The 23335-nt window shown below is 36.1% G+C and overlaps 2 protein-coding genes and 1 long non-coding RNA gene across 4 annotated transcripts in view; 2 read left to right on the plus strand and 1 right to left on the minus strand.

Moving 5' to 3' along the window:
* Positions 1-1413, plus strand: part of AkhR (Adipokinetic hormone receptor) — a 56515-nt gene extending 55102 nt beyond the window's left edge. The window contains exon 8 of one of the 2 annotated variants that reach the window (XM_053758267.1): positions 27-1413. In XM_053758267.1, the coding sequence (XP_053614242.1) occupies positions 27-239 (213 nt within the window). In that variant the 3' untranslated portion in view covers positions 240-1413. Of the gene's footprint in view, positions 1-3 lie in introns of both variants that reach the window. The other variant, XM_053758268.1, reaches the window with a different exon arrangement.
* Positions 1405-22777, minus strand: Eaat1 (Excitatory amino acid transporter 1). The gene is made up of 10 exons (XM_053758266.2): positions 22620-22777; positions 14854-14993; positions 13439-13582; positions 12787-12966; positions 6692-6783; positions 5490-5673; positions 4508-4741; positions 4100-4291; positions 3528-3662; positions 1405-3204 (listed from the first exon to the last, which is right to left on the minus strand). Exons 2-10 carry the CDS (start codon positions 14973-14975, stop codon positions 3045-3047), a joined length of 1443 nt encoding a protein of 480 aa, XP_053614241.1. The 5' UTR covers positions 14976-14993; positions 22620-22777; the 3' UTR covers positions 1405-3044.
* LOC128677426 (uncharacterized) lies at positions 21502-23157 on the plus strand. Its single transcript, XR_008405530.1, has 2 exons — positions 21502-21708; positions 22397-23157. It is a non-coding gene; the product is annotated as an uncharacterized LOC128677426 (long non-coding RNA).
* The last annotated feature ends 178 nt before the right edge of the window (positions 23158-23335 follow it).

Below are 23335 nucleotides of genomic sequence, written 5' to 3' on the forward strand. Positions count from 1 at the left end.
CAGAAATAAGGCAAATCGTATTTCAGAACGCGCGGTGTCGCAGCGGCAGCGCCAGACGAGGCTCTAGAATGCCCTACTATGGAGAATCCATGGAAATATCAGCAGCGACCCTGGCGAGGGCCAGGAGTTCACTCAGCGAGAGGAGCGGGCGACGAGACTCCGCTTACAACACGCAAAACGGAACGCAAAAGCATCTGAACAACCTGAACAACAATCATGTGGAAAACGGAATGGTCTAAACAATTTTCCATTTTCGTGATGCTACGTCCACACCTAGCGAACGAACGCGTTTCTCTTTTTAGCGAACTGTGAAATCATACCTTTGTATGCTAGGTGCGGACATTGCACGACCCTCGCACTTTCTCAGGGGGCAGTGTCAAAAAAAAGTACAAAAGTCTTTCTTAACTTGTTAAAAATCGTTTCGTGTTCTATGTCAACCCAGGTAATTTTGCTAGAAGTGCCCCGAACATAGATAATATGTTGATACATTTCTTTTATTGAATAGGTACTTTCGTTAAAATTACGTTATATTAGAGAATTTTAGTCAAAGGACTGAAGTATGTGCATCAGTTTAAATTTACTACTTATAGGTACTTTTATTGATAGTGAAGACAATTAGCGTAGGTATTCGAAAATAACGGGTTGTTGATTCCAATAATTAACTCGTTATAACTGTTATAGCAATTTATATAATGCTTGTCCGACATCGAATCAAAGTAATAGATAATATTATTATTAGGTATATATGTAAAGCTTGAAAGTTGAACCATTTTCTACCTACTATGGATGTGTATTTAAAAATTCTGAAAATTTAACAAGCCTAGTGCTTGTTAAATTTTCAGAATTTATAAATTGTTCTTGTAAATTTAGAATATAAAAATGAATTCCTAAATATGTAAAGAAAGCTTTAATGGCTTTAAGCGTTAAACCTTAAACATATCTAGGATTGTAAAGGGATAGGTAAGTTTCCTACGGTTGTTTGTGAGGTTCGTCCCAAGCCTTGTAAATAAGTTCATATGTGAACATTCCTGTATGTATGTAATACAATGTTATTTTTATATAAAACTTAGTAGTAAATAAGACGATGATACTCATGGCTTACCAACTCGAAAACATTCCAAATAGCTTATATGATTTTTGTTAATTAGTACAAAAATATTTATTCAATAAGACTGACTGACAGACGATAAGATTATCGATACTACACTGTTATTTATTTTGATGTTTATCTTTTGTTACCAAATATATAATTTTTTTATTGAGTACTGAACTCAGATTTTTTGTAGCATAAATATATATATATATATATATATATCCTGGCTGTGAGGCTGTAGAGACTCGACTCTATAAAATGTAAGTTTTTACCTACAAATTTAAAACTTATCTAGGAAATAAAATCTTAGATATAAAATATGAAGTTTATTTTTCCTATATCCTCTGAATTTGATGATAGAAATAAAGATAGGAGATGTCAAGGATTGAAAAACACACAATCACACAAAAAGTGTTTTTTTTTTTATATTTTCACATCAACTATGTCCATATAGAGATATATCAAAGTTTAACAAGAAACTACACATAATTTGTTGCATTTGTACTGATACAATATATATATGAATAACGATTTGGTCATATTGTCCACGACGACGATTACCTGATAACTACAAATGCATACATAGTCTAGAAGAAAAATAACTGTTTATCTGAAATGTTTCACATTTTTTTAAGTATTTGTAGATCGCAGATTTTTTTAACATCATAGAATAGAACTATTCCATAGTAGGCCTACTTGTGTTACAATAAATATAGAAACGTTAAAATTTCTTAATATTTTAGGAAGATAATAAACCACGTCGAAAACTGATAAAATCCCACACATGATTCTACCTCAATAAATACTTTCACATTTAACAGTAAAATAGCAATATATTTTTTATACCAAACTACTATAAAATCTTGTATTCTTAATCACAAATCCATTTTGTTTAGATTAAATATACTATAGTCATATTTTCACACAGTAATTTAGACACTAAGTGTTTACAATAAATTAATGGAATGCAATGATAAGATAACATTGGTATGTCAAAAATTAAACCATAGAAAATAATAACTTACTATTTTGGCGCCTGTGTTTGGCTTAAATTATACTGATGTTATACGTAAATATTAGAAATCACTTCAGGAAAAATACATCTATGTAAAAATAGATGAATAGTATTTATATTTTACGAAATTTATAATTTCATATAAAAACTACACAATTAGAGAGATTTCAGCTCAAAATCGATTTCACAACATCTCAAAAATCTACACGTGTAAATATTTTTTGAAACATCATGAAAAAGTTTTTAAGTACTAAATGATTAATATATACTGTTCAATCTGAAACAATATAGTTCACTCTTGCAAAGTGAGATATTATTTGGCACATTTAGAACACAGCGACACATTAAGCTCTCTCTAACAATCAATAAATTGGAAATAGATACTCCATTTACACAATATCAAACGGTAACATAGATTGTATAAACTATGTGACTACTATATTATATGACTTAGTCGGTGTATTGGTAAACTATTACTATTAACATCAACTTCCCAAAATGTAATATATTTTTGAACAACCAAACTGTTTCAGAAACATACCTAAACATACCTGCTGGCATAATCTTAATCACACACAGTATAAATAGTTTAACTTAGACTAGTCATTATAATACTAATTATAATTATCTACAACGTCGCTAGACAATAATTAATAGAAAGTACATAGTGGAGAAAAGCTCGATTCGATCCAAAATAAACATAATACCTTAGGTAAATATCTCAAATGGTAATTAATGAAGGAAAAAAGAGTTGTCTTTCAATATGTTAATAATAAGAATTTTAAAACCACTGGTTACATTAAAGACAACACTCAAGCGAGAATCACACATAAACTACGCACGTTATTGTCCTGGCACAAAATAACGTTCGTTATTTGAACACAGAACGGTTATAACCGTTATTAACTATAACCGTTATCGGTGGGACGCGGGCGCTCAATGGTCGGCCTTGCCGAGCTCGGCTAGTTCGTGCGCGGTCGGCTCGCGGTCGTTCTGAAGAGTGCGAGACTTCTCAATGTCGCCTTGTGAGAGAGACGACACTATGATGGCGCCCAGCGCGTCACAAACCACGTTGATGGTGGTTCTGAATCGGTCCCTGGAATTACATAATAAAATAAAAATGAGTTATTAAATAAATTGTTCTAAAACCGTCCTGAATGATCGGAAGAAGGAACAAATATTAAGTTACACGGAAATCGAAGCAAAAGATAGAAACGAAAAAATAGAAGCTGTCTATTACGTTTAATAAGCCTTTGCAGCTGATAGGCAGCAATAGCATTCCCAACAGCAGTAAAATCACAGCCGAATCATCAAAATTTTTAAGTTTGTTTTTTTTTTTTAATGACACTGGACCTTTCATTGTCACAACGCCAAATGTGTAAATGAGAGCGCAAAGATGAAAGAGAGAGAGCTTCTTACAGCAGCCAGTCGACCGCCAGAATGATGGACACGTCCTCAGCGGGCAGGTTGACGGTGTCCAGCACCATCACCATGGTGACCAGGCCGGCCTGGGGGATGCCCGCCGCGCCGATGCTCGCCGCAGTCGCTGTCACGCTGAAAACCACAAAAATGACATGACAACTCTTCTCGACTGCGTAATAAAGTAGATAACTGTGAAAATTCAGTCCACGAACAAAATGCGAGTCCTAGAATACTTCTTCTTTGCGTGTCGATGGCAAATCTAAAAACGCTACAGCAATGGAGACAAAATATTTTCTTGCCAGAACTAAGCCACTTCGATGGCTTTATCAGAAGCTGCCATCAAGTCAGCCTATGGTGACTTGATTGCTTTCTGTTCTACAGGTGCTTAGACTCTCGGGGCAGGTGACCAGATGATGATGAGATTCATTGCGGGGAAAAACCACAATTGTACGTATCATGGGAATCTTAGAGGCTACAACATTGAGTTCTTCAAAAAAAGGCGTGACTTCGTGGTAGGCCGCATATCTGTCGTATGTGCTTAGTAGTAGGTATAAAAAATATGTTTGTACCTCACAGCTACAATCTTGCCAAATGACATGTCGATTCTCCTCAACTGCGCAATAAAGATGGCAGCCACAGCTTCGTACAGCGCAGTTCCGTCCATGTTGATAGTGGCTCCGATGGGGATCACGAACCTAGTGATCCGCGGGTCCAGGCCCATGTCGTCACAACACCCGATCGTTATGGGCATAGTAGCTGAACTGTAGATTGTGAAAACATTTCAATATAGCTATTTTAGTGTATAAGGAAGGTTATGGATTATAAGTTTCTTGTAAATTCATGACGTTCCACGAGAAATGGTATACCTTATGGAGGGAAGTCGTTATTATTTTGATAGAAATCGATTATTGGACTTAATCTTCCACATATCAAGTAAAGTTATTTTAAGGCGACTTCTATCTGGAGGAAACAGTTACCTGGACGCAGTCCCAAATGCTGTGGCCATGACCTGCCCCATCTTCGCAATATACCGACACGGCAGCTTCTTCGTCGCCAGGATAAACAGTATGCTCAACGTCCCGAACCCATGGAGGAACAGCCCCAGCAACACGGTCATGAAGTACAGTCCTAGGCGGCCCACCAGCTCCGCGAATGATTCGATCTCCATGATCTTCGCTGTTACTAGGAAGAACACTCCGAGGGGTGATAACCTGAAAATAAAATTGGTACGTAGAGTAGTAGGCAAGTATATTATTTTATTAGATATAGGTAGCATCTAGCATTTATACTAATATTACAAATGCCAATATTAATATTAGTATGGACGTTAAGTGTGACGTAGTACTAAACCACTGGGCCCAAATTCGATAAATTTGTGATAGGACTTCAAATTATAGGTTTTAAATATACCGGTATATAATTGATAGTAAGTATTGGAGAAATACGACAAAAATCTTATGATTGTATAAATTTTATCTAGTTTTTAGTTTCTATAGGTGAAGACGAACACGATTGTTACTATCGCACGCACTCTAGTGGGTTAGGCCAATACGAATAAACTGTGTTGAATTAGCCCTAATTTGTGGTCACGCAAGAAAAATTTAGGCAAACAGAAAATCTTCTTGGCAAAATAATTCCTAATTGAATTTATTTGTGTAGTTGTTGCCATTTTATGTACCTATGAAACTAAATTTGAACCGCAATACGGTCAGTATTGAAAATATATCAGGTAAATAAGTATAAAGTATACACTCTTAGTATAAAACAGTATATCCTAATTTCACTTGTTATAAGATGTTTTGTTCGCACAGCAACAGTACCATAATAGCGGCGAATTAGCACTGATTGTTGACAGTTGGATTTGCTGCGCTGTTGACTGTACTCCATGTTGTGGCAATTGGCTGCCGTTTAAAAAGCTATTTTACACCTAAAATGCAATAGAAAACTAGGCTGTCATACCAAATAACCCATCCAGTAATAATCATCATTGCCTCAGACAAGGAGTGGAAGAAGTTCTGCAGCGGACGACTCTGCTCGCCCATCTTGCCCAGGGTGATTCCTAGCACGATGCTGAAGCAGACCAGGCCCAACACGTTGCTGCCTGACTGGTAATCGCCCTCGATCTTGTACGTTTCTAGTTGACCTGTAATATCCCAATCCCAACTAAATGCGAAAGTAAGTTTACTTGTTTGTAACCTCTTTACGATATATATATTCAACCAATCGCTTATATATAACTACCCGGGGCTATATATATGTTGCCCGGGGCTTCACTCCCATGGGAATTTTGAAATATAATAGCCCTTAGCTAGCTTGAATAATGTATCTTTCTAATGGTGAAAGAATTTTTGAAATCGGTTAGGAAGTTTCGGAGATTATCCGCCTCAAACATACAAACTCACAAATGCTTACTTCTTTATAATAATAGTATAGATTCAGAGTATAAGGAGAAGGACATAGGGTACCTTTCATCCCAGAAAAAACTATTGTACCCGTGGGATTTGCGAAAAACCTGTATTTTATTGTAGGTGGCGCTAAATGCACGTTTAATAACTTTAAACACTAGATGGCGCTGTATGTATTTTAAATGCGCTGTGGATTTTTATTCCAACTATCGCAATCCCATTATGATACGAAGACAAAACTGTTCCCGAGGGCATTTAAGTGGGCAAAGCCGCGAGTAAACAGCTATTAAGACATTAAATCATTCGTCCAGATGTGATTTTGAATGATAGCTTGTTGCATTTATCTTATTAGGATCCTGTTATGATAGATGTAAGTTTGATATATTAAAAAAAAATTAAACAAAGGTTTTAAAACGAATGAATTATATGAAAGAACCAAGGTCACATAACATATCTACTTAATATCAAAGCGATTGAAAGCAATTTCACATGTGTAACATATTTAATACTTCATTTTTCTTCCATTCCCATCCATCCTTTTTTTAAGATTGTTATGTGTAATGCTTATCATATATTTCTTGCCAGATCTTGTCAATTGTTTTAAAGTGAGCTAACATGTCGCTCTTCTCAGTTAATTGCTAACGTTATAATTTTTTAACGTGAATAACATAATGCCATGAACTTTTCGCTGAGGTAGACTTGTATAAAACAAGTAGTCTCAGATTTACTCTAGATATCTTAAAATAATGAACTTACCAAACTTAGCTTTCGTATCATTTTTGTCGTACACTAGCCTCGTCCTGTACGTCGCTATGGTCGCCTGTGCAATGTTCTCGGGAAACACGTTTCTGTAAAATAAAATAGCATAATTCTATAAGAGTATGTAAAAAACTTATTAAGAAGATATTTTGTAATAAATAAATTACTAGATGTTGCCCGGGGCTTCGCTCCTGTGGGAATTTTGAGATAAAATCTAGCCTATATAAGCCTATATAATCTTGGATAATGTACTTTTCTAATGGGGAAAAATTTTTTGAAATCGGATCGGTAGTTTCGGAGACTAACCGCCTCAAACTCACAACCTCTTTTCTCAGGCGTATATAGTATTGGCTCGTAAAGTGATTTTCAGCCAATAATAAATGGGATAGATTGTAATTTTAAGTTTTAATAACACTTTAGTGTTAAAACTTGAAATACCATTATTCATTACTATATTATTATTATTATATTTTACTCTATCCCATTTATTATTGGCTGAAAATCACTTTACGAGCCAATACTATATGCGATTGATCCAACAATATTCATGCGTTATATTTGTAAAACCTGTTCAAATTCAAAATGTAAAACGAATGAATGACATGAATGAACCAAGGTCACACAACATAATAGCAAAGCAATTTTGCACGTGTTCAAATTTGCAAAGAATCGGGGATCAGACAGATGGTGCTTACCTATATTTGTGAGGGCTTGGAACTGCCAAGTTAGGGCTACTCGATATGAATAACAGTACCGTCAGTACCTACTAAACGTACATACGTCAAGGTGAATCAAGTACAGGGCAATTTACTTTTCTAGATGTTTAGGTACCTATTTGTCTCTCACACTCTCTTGTGGTTAACTAATGAAACCCTCCCTAAAATTAAAGAAGGTAAGGGAAAAAGTTTCATAAGTTCGTTTCTATTTTATCTACTTTTTTGTATGTTGTTATGTGTAATACAGTTATTTTAAACAATTTTATTTTATATAGGAATAAGCCAAAAATAAATTGCAATCTAACATAGAATAGAAGCCACAAAAAATAGGAACGGAATGGAAAATACAAATTGTTTTTTCTGTGATATTAAGTCCGTGGTATTTACCCACAATTCTGACGCCCCTTCCCTACACTTAAAAGATATCATGGAATATCACCTGGCATTTTGCAACGCGCCAATCTCTTTATTGTTTTATTGAATCGAATAGGGGTGCCTCTCATGGTAGAAAAAGTAATAAACGTGATACTCTATTGATGAAAAATAGAGCGAGTAGATCGTGCCGTTTTTCATTGATTTTGTAATTCTCTAATCTACAGACAAAATTTTACTCTCGCTTTGTCCAAAAATTACTCAGGCACTGTCCTTCGGTTTGACATAGATTTAGAACTTCATTATGGTGGAAATATTATTTAATAACTAGGTATGCATCAATTCATTTAAGCTCCATGAAAATGTTAAATAACGCCAATATTACGTTTTCCTCTTACGAGATGATATAATCAGCAGTGTGTGTCATAACACATTCATAATTTTGCATGACATCAATGACATGCAATTAGTATCACATTTCTAAGATAAATGCTCAGTGACAGCCCTGATAACGATATGTAGGGCGTCCACAAATAGTCGCTGATGAAGACTGACGAGCAGGGAACACTCGGTCGCGGTACTTCTCTGTGACAATTGTCAATTACTAGTGCTGCAACACATTGAGTCATTACTGTAAGACCGCAGGCTGGGCGAGAGGAGTGAGCGAGTGCACAAACCAAGGACTCATCTAAGGGGAAGTGCACCAGTCAACTTTGACGTTGACTTTAACCTGTGTGCCACTGACTTTTAGACAAAATAGCGTAGGTATTTTACGTTTTTCTACGCGGGTTAAAGTTATCGTCACATTTGACGATGCAACCCACACGCTCTGCGAAAATATTGAGAACATTTAAAACTATTGGTAACTTATGGTATATAAAATGAAAAGCACATTAGATAAATGTTTTTTGTATAATTTAATTATTTTCGCATAAAACGATATTTCGTATAAAACGATAAAATAAATATGAACTTTATTAAAAGTCCAATAACGAAGTCAGCATGAAACAAGTTTTAATTGTACATTTTTTATTTAGGGTTCCGTCAAATGTTACTTTCCAAAAGGATTCAGTCTTCAAAAAGTTTGAGAACATAGGTATAATGCGATCGATAGAACAACTCGAGACAGCTGCAATTACTTGCAATTACTTACATTAGGGATGTCTCATTGCTTTTACAACAATGGTACTGTGTACCTGCCCACTAGACATAAGTCGACTATTGCTAAACTTTTAGCATACAATATTTATAGACCCGTTATATCAAATATAACGAAGTCACCAGATATTAGTACTAGTACTAATAATTTAGTTTTAAACTAGGTAATAAGACAAAGGTGAAACCTTCTTTTATAAACCTTGTTCATCAAAATATACAGGGTTTCACCAGCAAATATAATGAAATTTGTTTATTTTTGGAACATAGAGAGGTTGATATTTTTTGTGTTATAGAACATTTTTTAAAGGTGAAATTAAATTAGCTTTTCCAAATAGATATATAGTAGGAAGTATATTCCTAAGACAAAGTTCTGAACACGGAGGGTCCTTAATTTTAATTAATAGAAATTATAAGCATAAAGAAAGGAAAGACATAGTACGGTTGTCAGTTGAATGCAAAATAGAACTTTCCTGTGTAGAGTTGGATAAATATATTATTATTTGTGTTTACAGACCTCCTACAGCCTGTTATGAAACTCTTTTAGATGTTTTAGAGGAAGCCCTCAGGCGAGTTACCTCCAGCAATAAGCACATAGTTTTATGTGGTGATTTTAATATAGACATTTTGATTTCATGTTCTGAAAGCAATGGCTTTAAAAATTTGCTCGATTCATTTAATTTAAAGCACACATTCTTTGAACCCACTAGGATAACCTCGACCTCAGCCAAATGTATAGATAATATTTTCTGTGATTGTACTGTTTCTGAAGAAAAGCTGTTCGCCTGTCTGGGGTCTGACGACCTGGGCCAACAAGTGTCACTTATTCGTAACCTAGAATCTAACCTTATCTCCGCTCCTGTAATCCGTAGGCCGTTAACTAAGTACCGCAAAATGCGTTTTCGCGAAACCATAAATAAGAAATTGCCTGAATTAGATTTAACTAAAAATCCTAATGAACATTATAATAAGATTTTTAATACAGTGGAAACAGAATTCAAAAAAACTTTTCCTTTTCAAAAAATATTATGACTGTTACATCTCAGTACATCTTCGACGTACTTATTTTTAGCCTAATAAATGATTTGATTTTGATTTTGCCAGCCCAAAATACCTTTTTACAAATTAATGCGCGAGAAGCTCTAGCGCCTGGGTGTGTTAACCCGTGAAATTTATCAAAAACGTATTTTCTAAATTGCACTGGAATGTAAGGCCTAATATTAGTAGTAGATGTTTCGCAAAATATATTATATCCAAAATATATAATATATTATATTATAATCAGCACTCGGATCACAATCATAACCTGTTTTGATATACCTTTTGACTATGTACATTATGTACTTTTATATATTATTAGAAAGAAAAAAAAAACATTGTAAGAAACAATAATGGTAAGCCGATCTGGCATGATAGGGACCAACACTGTTCAAATGAGTTTCTTTCGGCATTTCTTCTCATCAGTGGTCGTTCCGAAATGCCAGTAGTTTGTAGCTTGTGAGAAATAACTATAAATATTGACGAGAAAGTGCCTGTGAAGTTCTAATTTCTGAATAAATTATTTGAATTTGAATTTGCAATAAATCATGTCATTTGAATTACCAAAATTAATATGCTTCAATTGTATATTACTATGCACAGCTGCTGTACTCAACAAATTTGCTAACTCAGGATCGTCCGATTGCGCTTGGGCAATTTATAGGTATTGTGTCGATGTCGGACAAGTTATTGTTTTTATCCTCGATAACGCGTCGGCGACCGCATTCTCGCTACCCTGAATATGAAGGTTTGTGGTCCGTATAGACTGTGAAATTCCTACTTTCCAACATATCCCTAAAATAAACAATACTGGAATAAATCGCCAAAAGTTCCTTATCCTATGTAGAGTACTTCATTTGGGATTGCGTCAGCCTTTTAGAAAAATAACCAAGGGGTTTCCACGTGTTGTTTTCTTTTTGTTGTAAAACTCCACCTATAGAAAAATCCGCATTAAAGAAAGGAAAGTTCCGCATCCGCAATTGGATGCGATAACGTGGCTGCATTTACTAGATTTTTTTTTTATATTGTTCAAACGCACTGTTCGCCTCTTCTGTCCACTCAATCTTCCGCTTATCTTTTTTATTAGCTCCGTGTAAATATCTGTCTAAAATACCTTGATCTTCTAGCTGCGTTGGATATGTGATTTCTATAAAAGTTTAACATCCCTAGAAACCTACGAAGATCTTCGACGATTTCCGGTCTAGGGTATGTTGTTATTGTCTCTACTTAAATGCTACCTAAGCATTATACAAGATGTTCGCCCCTACAAACTGCTCGACTAAGGTGATCCTTACGATAGCAACAATGCGTAGGTCACACGGATGGTAAAGATTGAACGTGTTCAATGTTCTAGTACAGTGTCAAAAGTGTACTGTACTAGCGTCCTGTCCCGGCTTCGCTCGGGTAAAAACATAATAAATGACATAACATAATAAATTACCTACACCTAAATCGTCCTCAGGAATCACACTATCTATAAAAAAAATCCACATCAAAATCCGTTGCGTAGTTTTAAAGATCTAAGCATACATAGGGACAGACAACGGGACCATTTCACCCCCTCTCGAGCCCCTTTTCTGGGATAAGGCTTAATAAACTGGTATCCCGATTTTACCTATTAACCTACCTCTAACTTTACCCAGAACCTAAGCAAATCTATCTACAATATATGGCAAATAATGAACTAAAAGTAATGCACACAAAAGATTTTAAAATACCGCTATCTATAAAGCAAATCTTATTGTTGTATTTTAGCATTTAACACCGCGGCATAGAGTCCAATTGAAACAGATCATACCTGTTTCCAAGACAAAGGGGTTAATAGATTGAGAACAACAAGACGTGAATGATCAACTGGTCCGGGTCATGTCGTAAATCATGTTCACTTGGAGATAGAGCTATCTATTTGATTCAGCTATTGCAATTTATTATACTACTTTATTGTACAATCGACCTCATGTCGATTTACACTTGATGGATCTTCATGCCGCGGTAATAAAGGTTAATTCACAATGATAGATTGATGTGCTGTCGACTTTACAATCAACCACATAATTATCAAGTTATCCTACATTGACCTCTGTGCCATGACTGCCATGTAATAGCGAGGAATTTGTAATGATTTTGGGTAGATTGTGTTGCTAAGTAAAGTAAGTAAAAATCGTTTATTTACATGCTGACTGTACAATTGTAAGAAATGCGAAAGTAAGTTTGTTTTTTAATACCTCTTCAGTCTTCATGCTTTATTATCAAGGTAGCCAATCAAAACGTAAAATCGGTACTTAAAAACCCTCAAAGAACATAGGGTTCCTATATCATACCGAAAATATTACTGTTTACGTGGAAAATTCACACGGCTGATACCGATGGCTGAAGTAATGATAATAAAAAAATATATGATCAGTTGATATATGTATAATAATATATGTTAAAAAGAATCGTAATTTTTTAACATAAACTTTTTTCAAAAACCAACTCAGCTGATTTGGTAGATTACCAATTGAAATTTATGGAGTGAAAAAAAATATCCTGTATAATGAAAAATATTCTATTTTGACATATGACTCGCGTGCGTGTCCCTTGAATAACACAAAGTATATTAGGTTCGTCAGTCATATCGGCCGGATGGCAAAATTAAAGTCTCGTTTCAACTATTAAATACAATTTTAGTCAATGGAACAATGGCGTGCAAATTTACTGTCGCCAACCCACGGCTACAAAATTTATTAAATTAGGTATATCACATTTAATTATAGTTTATATCTAGTTATATAATTATAAATACTAGCCTAATAATAAAAACCTATTTACCTTACGAGATCAAGTAAAGTATCCGACGTCAAGGTGTCTTTCGTAATAGCCTTGGTGGTGTTGGGTTGTTGGAAGGCCTCAGAGTCTTTTCCAGGTTTGATGGTGGTGACCAGGGCGATGCCCAGCATCACTGCGCAGACGGTTGTCGTCATGTAGTAAACGATGGCGCGCAGCCCCACCCTGCGGAGACATGGCTTCTATTATAGTATCAAATAGTTTCAAAATTATCGAGATAATAGTATTTCGCTGTAAAGCGCATTTATTAGAGTAAAAACTTGCCCTGACAAATACATTTGAATGTAGTATTCGAGGTGTGTGGTTCCGCCCTAGAATTGGACCACTCCACATCCTCTCACAGATGTCCACCGAGTCGACTTTGGAACACATAGCCTTGGCAACTAATAGGTAACTATAGCATTGCTTTATTTATAAACCGCTGGGTCGATTTTGATAAAATTTGGAACAGATGTGGGTTATTATAGGCTGCCGCGGGCGGATCTGCGGGCAGCAGCTATTAGGATACGAAGACCGCGAAAGTTACTCTAAGACACAAAGTAGGCAAAGCACGTGTTGGTGTTGCAGGCGTCTATATGTGCGGTGACTGCTTACCATCAAGTGCTTGGCAGTATATTTAAATAAAAATCAGACTCACTTGCCAGAAAGACTGAGATCGAGGGAGCCGATAGCGGATACTATGGAGGACACCAACAGCGGCACTATCAGACACTTCAGCATCCTCAGGAACAGCTCCCCGGGGTACTGGAAGTACATCACTTCTCGCCGCGACCACTGGTACCTGGTTTCATAATGTCATATTGAAAATAAGAATAAAACGAGGCTTGAGATTCAGTCATAGAATAGAACCAGTCTACCTATATTTAGCTTTAGTTTTTACACAGCACAGACACATCACAGACACAGCACAGACACATCACAGACACAGCACAGACACAGCACAGACACATCACAGATATAAGAACATTGAATGTTCTTTTATATAGTGTATTTTTATATGATAGGGACCAACACTGGGGTGCCATCTTCGAATTGAAGTTTGGAGGTCAGCATAAGGAAACCCTCGCGGCTTTGGGCCGCTATTTTCAGTTGGTTGTATCTAAGTCCGGTCCAATCCTTTATGTCATCAAACCACTTTCGTCGAGGGCAGCCAGGAGGTCTTTTGCTAGGGATTTTGCCTTCAAGAATCAGTCTTAGAAATTCAAACTGGGGTCCCCTTTGTATGTGGCCAAAGAAACCAACTTTCCTCCTCCGAATAGTGGTCATCAGTTCGCGTTGACACTTAGCTCGTTGCAGTACTTTAACATTGGATGTAAAACTGGTTCACGGAATCTTGAACATTCTGCGCAGCAACCACATCTCGAAGGCTTGTAGTCGGTCACAGCTAACTTTTCTAAGGACCCATGTCTCGCAGCCATACAACAGGATAGACCAGACATAACATTTCATAATGCGGTGTCTTAATTGGAATGGGATTTTTGGGTCACACAATACTTGAAGAAAGCCGAATTGGCTTGTCCAATCCTATATTATTTCATCTTGGTGGTTTAAAGTGGATGTATTTTCAGCAGTGGTCGTGTGAGAAATAACTACTTAATATAAAAATAAATTTACGTGAAAAAGTGCCGTGTGAAGGTCTAATTTCCTGAATAAACTATTTGATTAGATTTTGATTTGATTTGATATATCTGTAACTCACACTTTACCACTTTTGAAGTTAGTTTATGGACAAAAGGAAATTAATAATCTTAATAATAAAATATACATAATAGACATAAGACTGGCCAGAAGAAGAAAAAATAGTATAATAAAAACAAATGCATTTATCAAATGTGTAAAAATCCTAAGTTTGATTTAAAATATTAATTACTTTTTATTTTTTAGTTTAGTTGTAGTTTAATATGTAGGTATTATAACATATTAGATTAAAACTGAATAAATCAATGGCTTGTTAAAATATGCATTTTTTTCACCACACTACTCAAATATTGAATATTTTTTTACACACGTAACACAATATTTTCGAATATAATTTGTTTTTATGATATGTACCCAGAACTGCGCAGTCCCCATCCGAGGAGGGTGCCGGACACCACGCCGATGACCGTCAACATGGTGAGGAGGTTCTCCCTCATGAAGGAGGAACACCGGTTCCGCCCGAACTGCAGAGGCATGCTGGCGCCGCTGGGTTTCTGGAGACAAGACATCATTTTTACTAAAAGAATTTAGCTACGCCAGGGGGTTTCGCTGCCGTGAAAATTTTCCCAGTTTATATTCTACCCGAGTGCATTTTTACATTAAATTCGTCCAGCAGTTTTTGTGTGAATTAGTAATAAACATGCTCACACAATAATATCCAAACTTTCGCATATTAATAGGATTATACTAATACAAATACTTGAAGCGGTAGTGGTGGTAGTTAAGACACCCGCCTGTGGATCTAAAGGTCCCAGGTTCGAATCCTACTCGTGCCACATGAGTTTGTATACCAATTTGTATGCTTCTGGTGAAGGAAAACATCGTGAGGAAACCTGCACACAGATTGATTACTTGAGTGTGAACGACCCAAGGCCATGAGAAATACGACTACTTTTGAAGAAGGATATAAATACTAGTATAGTAATGGACTCGTTCAATGGATGTATGCGTCAGTTATACAAGACGGTATAGTTATATGTACTGTACACATAATAATGTAAATATATAAAAAATCTAATTGCATAAAGACCCGGTCAGCAAAGCAGTAATTGAGACAACAACATCCAAACTTTCCTATATATTATACATATATTTATATATTGGTCTGTTTGTAAGATTAGTTTTGTCGTTATATGCTTTTGTGTACCTAACTTCTTACGAAGGCTTCGCGAAATGTGAACATTTTAATTTTGCGTATATTTCGAATTGTAGTACACTTTTATCGAAGTTCTCACTTTAAGAAATACACATTTTGAGAAAAATACACGTTGTACTCACTTAGCGACTTGCATATTTGCGCCGAACCCTAGAAATCAAGCGTAGGGCATGAACTCATGACCTGTTTATATGTCAGTGGGTAAGAATGCGGCGTTGTCTCACTGGGTTAATATTAGTTCACACTCCCATTCTCTTGGCAGCATTGTCGGTGTTACTATGAAGATGTAACCGCTATCATGAGCCCCAAAAATATACATACAAAACACACCTACCTGATAGTTTCGTGGAACTATATAGGATATTAGACAGGTCTGAGATGTTATATTTGTAATATTCTTTCCTTTCAATTTCTATATGGTATGGAAGTGTAGTGTAAAGAGACGGAAATGTGTAACAGGAAGTCGGAATGCACGTTATTAAGACAAACTGGTCAAAGAAAACGCACGGTGGATTAAGATGAGCAATTCGTAAACTACACATAAACTATTGATGATGTTGATATAATTTAGAAATTTGTTATCTCCACTAAAATCATTAAGGTAAAACAGGTGACTAAAAGGCTGGCATATATGTAGGCCAGAGATTAAGCATTGCCATTCAACATGGCAATGCTGTCAGCCTTCTGGGCACGCTACCTCAAGGTAACGAATTGCAGGGACTGGCATTTTTGTAAATTTATATGAATTATTCTTTTTTTCAATAATATTTTTCTTATTATAGTTAGATTGTTCAATAAAATATAGATATGAACATAGATAAAAGATCTATGGTTATGAAGTACTTAATTGCCAGTTAAAAATATAATGTTACATTAATTTAGTTGTAGTTCTAACTCAAGTACCAATTAATTACGTTGATCTCATCTCTAGGCGTTCTCGGTTAATTTTAGTTAGCTCTTGGCACACGCGCCTTTGTGCGCGACACGTTTGAAAGTAAATTGTTAATGAAGCTTTAGAACTAATTAGAAGTAAGTACTGTGGAATAGTCAAATGGCGAAACAACCCGATAGATCAATGGAAATATTAATTTTTCAGATAATTCACTTCACAAACATAGGTACTACGAATTGATTCCCCATGTCCACGAGTAATATTACCCCTGGGAATAAGAAAAGCATGTTGCGCACAAAAACAGCAGACCTGACCTGATTTTTATTTATTCTATCTTAAATATCGACCATTTAATTTACAATATTTTTTTTAAATCTTCCGTATTCAGAAAGTTGATTCGGCAAAACCCCTGGGGCATAGAATTTATGGCTCTATTGTCTGTGGCTCTCAGCTCGCGCTATTGTCGCTGGTTTCTATAGAAATGGCTAATGGCGGATATAACGCGAATTACTAATTGCTCTAAATTGAGTTTCGCCGTTTATTTGCATAAAATATTATCCTGTTTATAGCTAACATTATTTTTATAGCACCACCCTTTTTGCCATTTTCTGTTTTGTTGATTGGCAGAGGATGTTTTATGGCATTTAAGTTAAAATTTAAATGAATAAAAGTAAAATTAAGTACGAATATTTCAGATGAGATTTCGTGGATATTTATTTAATAATAAGTATATTATTCATTGCAAAATCGCCGCTATTGCCGTTCAATAAAAGGCTATTTAGAGTAACATAACGTTCTTACGATTGGCAATAGAATCTTTTACAGATGTAAATCTAAAGACCTTTTCTGTACCTGCTTTCTGAACTGAAACTACTTATTATTATTATTATTTTTACCATTACTTGACAAATCAGTATCAAACTTAGCGATTAAAATACGCTCGACCAATGGAAATAAAGCGCAATTAATTCATATTACTTTTCTGTGGAGTTTAGCGTGTTTTTTTTACTATAACATTTTTAGACATGACAACAATCGGACCTTTATGTGCGGACGATAAATGTATGCTGAAAAAAATCGCGCGGTACACATGTGGGAGTGATCCCCCGCGCGGATGTTGCTACGGAAATCTTTATTTAGTAGGATCGAGATCAATCCGCGATCCCCTCTGCCGCTCACACGCAGCTACCTACCGTGCGCACTGCTGCGCATACCTGGTTACTGACTATAACTAGATCTGAAATACGTAGGCTAGCGGCCCGCCCCGGCTTCGCTCAGGTGTAATATTATGCAAAACCTTCCTCTTGAATCAATTTATCTATTTAAAATCCGCATCAAAATCCGTTGCGTAGTTTTAAAGTTTAAGCATACGGACGGAGACTATGTAATGATGATTTAAAATTATTATATAATCTCTCTCAATTTTGAAGATTTGATTATGATTTTACGGACAAGGTATGAAAATTGTTAAAAATAATAGTATTGCAATACTAACGACTAGGCCAAAGGTTAAACCAAATATATCAGAAATCACGCTATCTATTGGTGAAACCCGTACAAAAATCCGTCACGTAGTTTTTGGGACGTGAGAAGAGCACTTTTTTATATTGTGTAAGGATTACGATAGAATATAACATTCATTTATTTGTCGCTTAAGTGTACAATTAATTGTATTAAAATAATTGCATAGGTACTTATAAAACAACCCTTATACATGTTAGGTAACGGTAGGGTGCGTGCCAGTAATTATTTCCATTTAGTCCCATAATGTGTACAGTCAACCGCACATCCATAGAGGTAAATGCAGGATAACTTGATATGCTGTTGACTGTACTCTTCAAATTCTTAGCCGACTCGGCAGCTGACAATAGATAAGTTATCTACAAACAACACTTTTATAACTAATGTCAGTTGTCGTAGCACCTCTACGAGTTGCATGCGTCGTAGCGCAAAACGTGGCTAACTAGTTACGTACGAGTATAATATTGTATTGTAATATCAAAAAATTATCTATGCACGCATATGTCAGACCATTCACGGTGACTGATGTTTCTAAACTCATTTTTAATTTTATCGAATCTATTTATAATTTACAAAACGGTTATTGATAATCATTCATTAAATGTACATGATACTTTTCAGGAACCGATTTTTCAAAATTATTTTATAAGAATTGAAAATTTAAGCTTGAACTTTAAATTAAAACAAAGACAAAATATAAACTTGATCTACCGTTTTTTAATAACTTATATGGTAAAAGGTCCCTAGAATACATAATACCAAAATTGATCAATGAACCTACCAATAAATCTTAGACAAAATATTTCCTCTAAAAATATCAGATATAAATTAGAAAACATCTTATAAAATAATCACCTGTATACTAACAAACCCGAAAACTTCGCACACTACAGATTTTGTTCTCATGATCACATGTACGTGTACAACGATAACTCACTATCTGTGTGATCTATTTTTATTTTCTTTTTGTGATGTACCCACATTTAAAATAATATTATTGATGGCTAGTGTAAAACCTGGATGTGCGCTCAAACCTCGTCGGGTTTATGCACATTTATAAGACTAAGTGAATGTATTTTTTTTTGTCAATAAATAAATAAATAAAACGAGTAATATTAATAAAAAGCTAAAAATAGCTTGCATCATACATGTACCACGTTACCTTGATATACCGATAAGAAAACCTCATCGATGCTTTCCATCAGGTTAGATTGCGGTCAAAAACACTCAAATGACTAATTTAAAAAATTATTGTATTCTGGATTTGCTCCTACTATACTCCATAATCAGAAGCCCTTCATCTATGCATAGTTATTACATCATTATAATTTATTTCATAATCCCCTAGGCGTCAGCGACACGGCCTTTGACACGTAATGACAAGGTCTGCCTCCACAAACGTTATCCGGCGTCCTAGCTGGGCGGTAAACGCGACATGGCAGCACGACGCAGCACGTTGCGTTTATATCAAACTACCGATCAGTTCCGGCTTCGCATGATCTAACTTCATCTAACACTATCGATCGCGGAGAAACGAAACACAATGCATGAACAATCACTGGTAGCCGGCTGGTGTCGAGCTATTACGATGTTTAATATGTATCATTGTCTAAACAACAGCGACAGCTGCATCAAAATCTAAATTTAAAAGAGGAAAGCTTAGAAACACTCATAGGCGGCAGGCGATCTGATTTATCCTGTGTAGTGATATGTGTGTTTACTTATAGCCTATGCTGTCGCCGTAACTAGTCAGGCAGAACGTCGTGGAGCGTCCAGCAGCGCAGCTAGGACGCGAGGTAATATACGTCACAAAGGCGACATTACGCGGTCCTCCCACGGGCTGATCCGCACTCAGCCCGGTTCCCACTGGAAAAGGTGTAGTCGACCCACATTCAGGGATTACACGTAATAACGGCCTTTATCCCAAATCCATATGAATATATTGCCAAGATTGAAAATTTTAAAGGTTTTATCTCCCTTATCCATTAGGCAGGTCTGTACTATTTATTACCTGCGCTCCGGAGATCATTACGGCGGGAATTTTGGGTCAGTCATACCTAGGTTGTATGAATTATACCAGAATCTACCCATATGATACAAGATGTTGGTGTGTCATTAATAGTAATGCCATTAAAAAAATGATTTCTTAATAAATTTGGTACATTTTCATATGAAAAAAATAAAATATATTTAAAAAAATATCAATTTTTTAATCCATTTAGTTTAATCATAAACCGCGCAAGATCAACGGAGATACGCATCTACCACGGTTATTACGAACTACTCGTACTACGGTTTGGTCGCTCTCTCCCTTCTCTCGTTTCCTAGTCTTTCCTTAATCGTCGAAGCTCTGCATTTTCCTATTCCGCTTCGCACGGTCTTCGGAATCCTTGGTTGACAGATAGACTAGCTTATCGATATTAGTGACGTAAAACTCACTCATACATATAACAAGCATTGTAAACTATACATTATTTTGGTCAGTCGTATAAAAGTAGGCCTGGCCTGAATCGGACGAGGGTCAAGTGCGCGGGTTTCGAAGTGTACGACACTTGTTGAGTTCCGCAGAGAGCCAATCCGCGCTGAACTTTGTTATTACCGCTTCTCACCCCGAGTGGGTAATTGCAGGGTGAAGTGGGCAAAGGTCGCTTTACACTGGACTGGTGTGTAGGTGACTTTATGGACAAAAAGAAAGTGAAAAGTATCTAGATTATTAATAAACGCGTTCATTTACTATAGGAGATACATGGATTTTTTCGTAGTAATATCAAGCAGGCAAACAGGCATGCGGCCCACCACAGTCCCTATCAACACGTAATATTTTAATAACGTCTGACAACGATAAATTTTGTGAGTAAATAAAATATATACAATTGAGAATGTACTTTTGAAACATCGTTTGCCTGGTAAATTGATTGGTATTGCCACATTACTGTAGCAATACCAATAAATTTCACAGCAATCAGTCCCAATCGACACAACACTGATTTCGCATCTAGACAAAGTCAATGGTAACGAGCTATGACCAATGCAATTGTGCCAACGAACATATCCGCTGATTGCCAAGGCGAAGCAAGTGACAGCACTATATGGACATAACCGCTGACCTATTAGGTATTAGTTTCTGCCCGCAACTTCGTCTGTGTGTAAGTGAAAGATGTTTTTAAGACATCTCGAAGCACTTACAACAAAGTAAAGTAAGTGCAACTTAATACTTTCGATAAAAAATGTAGCAGTAGTTACTTAAACAGACAAATTAGGATTTTACGGGAATCAATCGATTTACCGTAATTGAGTAACTAACACCCATACTTTCATATTTATTTATACCTAAGTAAGAAAAGTACTATGTAGGTAGGTACACCCACACCTGCCGTCCTCTGTCGACTGTTGCCATGGCAACAGTCATGGCAACAGTCGTTGTCAGGACGGATTTGCCAGTTGGCTGGAGCCTAAGGCGGCAGATGTTAGGGCAATTAGAGATTTTTATATTACATATTTGCGAAGTTATATTTCGACTGCGGTGCAGGAACGGACGAACCTTCCGATAAAAAATGCCTGGCAGAAATGACAGTTAATAAGAAGGGACGGCAAAATTTAAATTGCCTGCGGGCAAAAACTGTGTTATTCCGCCACTGAGGTATGACTCCGGATGAAGTACCTAAGTTTTATAGGTAGACTAGCTCATATCCGCAGCTTCGCCCGCGTCTATTTCCCACGGGTATATTGATTTTTCCGGGATAAAATGTACCCCATATCCTTCTCCGTACATCAAACAACATGTATGTAAAATATCAAGAAGATCGGTTTAGCAGATAAAGCGAGAAGAGGTAGCAAGCAAATCAATTTACTTTCGGATTTATAATATTAGTTACTAGTTTTTGCCAGCGGCTTCGGCCGCGTGTGTTTCCACGGCAGCAGTTATTTTTCCGAGATAAAGAATACCCTATGTCCATCTTCGTGCTTCAAACAAAATGTATACAAAGCAAGAAGATCGACAATAATATTAGTTAGGATTAGGATTTATGGGCAGTTTGTTTATCTCAATCTTTGGTACACCTAAATCATTTTTGACTTGACAAGTCAATGATATTTCAATAACTGCTTATGTTGCGATACAACGTTATCTCTATGGGCGCATAAGAACAGAGATAGAATATAAAAAATATATAGGTATTAAAAAATAAGGTAATAATTAACGTCAAGTTTGTATCTAAACAAAAATCTGTAATAAGTAAAGAATCCATGATCCATGGTCCTAGTAATAAGGTCTCTGTCAAAAGCAATTTAATAAAAAAGTCAATTCCATATTATTCTTTCTCTTTCAGATTTGCTAACCTGTCATTCACTGTTAGCTTAACGACATCCGAACCGCTCTCATTTAACTAACTGGCGTTAAGTGTCATCAAATTGAAAATCAAGTTATCAAGATCGCGTTTGCTGAAATTAAGCAATTTATTTAATAGATTTAATAGGTGTGATTTTTTTTCTAGAATAAATAACATTTATTGCACATATTATAATATAAATGACAACTATGAAAAATCTTACCGATTTAAGATAAAAGCAATATCGTATGTATCGTTTCCAATATACACTTTAATTTTCGAGTGATAAAAACTGCATAACTGAAGCTTTCGATGTTTTGATATCGCGCGGGACACGATCGTCGCGCTCGCGTTTCGGGAGGTGACTGTTTGGAAGCCACTCTGTCTGGACTTCCTTTGGTCCTGCGGCTGGGGGAGGCTGGAGGGGGGATGAGCCGATTGATCTGCGAGATCGACTTCCGCCGCTTCTGTCCTGAATGAAACCGCCCACGGTGACCCTACGAGCGTAGTACGCGAGAGTTTGCGAAGGCGTTTGTTTGTTTTCGTATCTTGTCGAACGTTTATGCTTTAGCTATTTATTTGGTCTAAAAACGTGGTTGGTATTCAATATGTGCTCTTAATGATATCTATATGAAGTTTTAAAAACATTTAACACACTTTTTTTTATTTATTTCGTACTTAAAATTACACTAAATGACAGAATTGTCACTTGTTAACTCAATTTGGGAGTATTTGCGTATAAATTGTTACCTTTTTTTGGATCATTATTTTATTTTAATGACCCTTGGCTGTATCCTAGTACATATGATAGATACCAACGAACAGACAGCGGAAACAATTGCAAATGGAAACATTTTGCGCTCTCTAGTTATTTCATCGCTCATTTAGCCATGTAATAAGAAGCGGCCCGTCCCGGCTTCGCTCGGGTTAAATCATAAT

Source organism: Plodia interpunctella, chromosome 18 (genome assembly GCF_027563975.2).
Source record: "Plodia interpunctella isolate USDA-ARS_2022_Savannah chromosome 18, ilPloInte3.2, whole genome shotgun sequence".
Classification (NCBI taxonomy): Eukaryota; Metazoa; Arthropoda; class Insecta; order Lepidoptera; family Pyralidae; genus Plodia; species Plodia interpunctella.

Bases quoted from the DNA above. Each gene is read 5' to 3' on its own strand.
- Eaat1 (XM_053758266.2), bottom strand. From the start codon at position 14,975: ATGCCTCTGCAGTTCGGGCGGAACCGGTGTTCCTCCTTCATGAGGGAG. The intron at 5,674-6,691 runs GTAAGTTCATTA...GGGATATTACAG, and splicing joins TGATACGAAAGCTAAGTTTG to GTCAACTAGAAACGTACAAG. The intron at 3,663-4,099 runs GTACAAACATAT...TGTGGTTTTCAG, and splicing joins GGCAAGATTGTAGCTGTGAG to CGTGACAGCGACTGCGGCGA.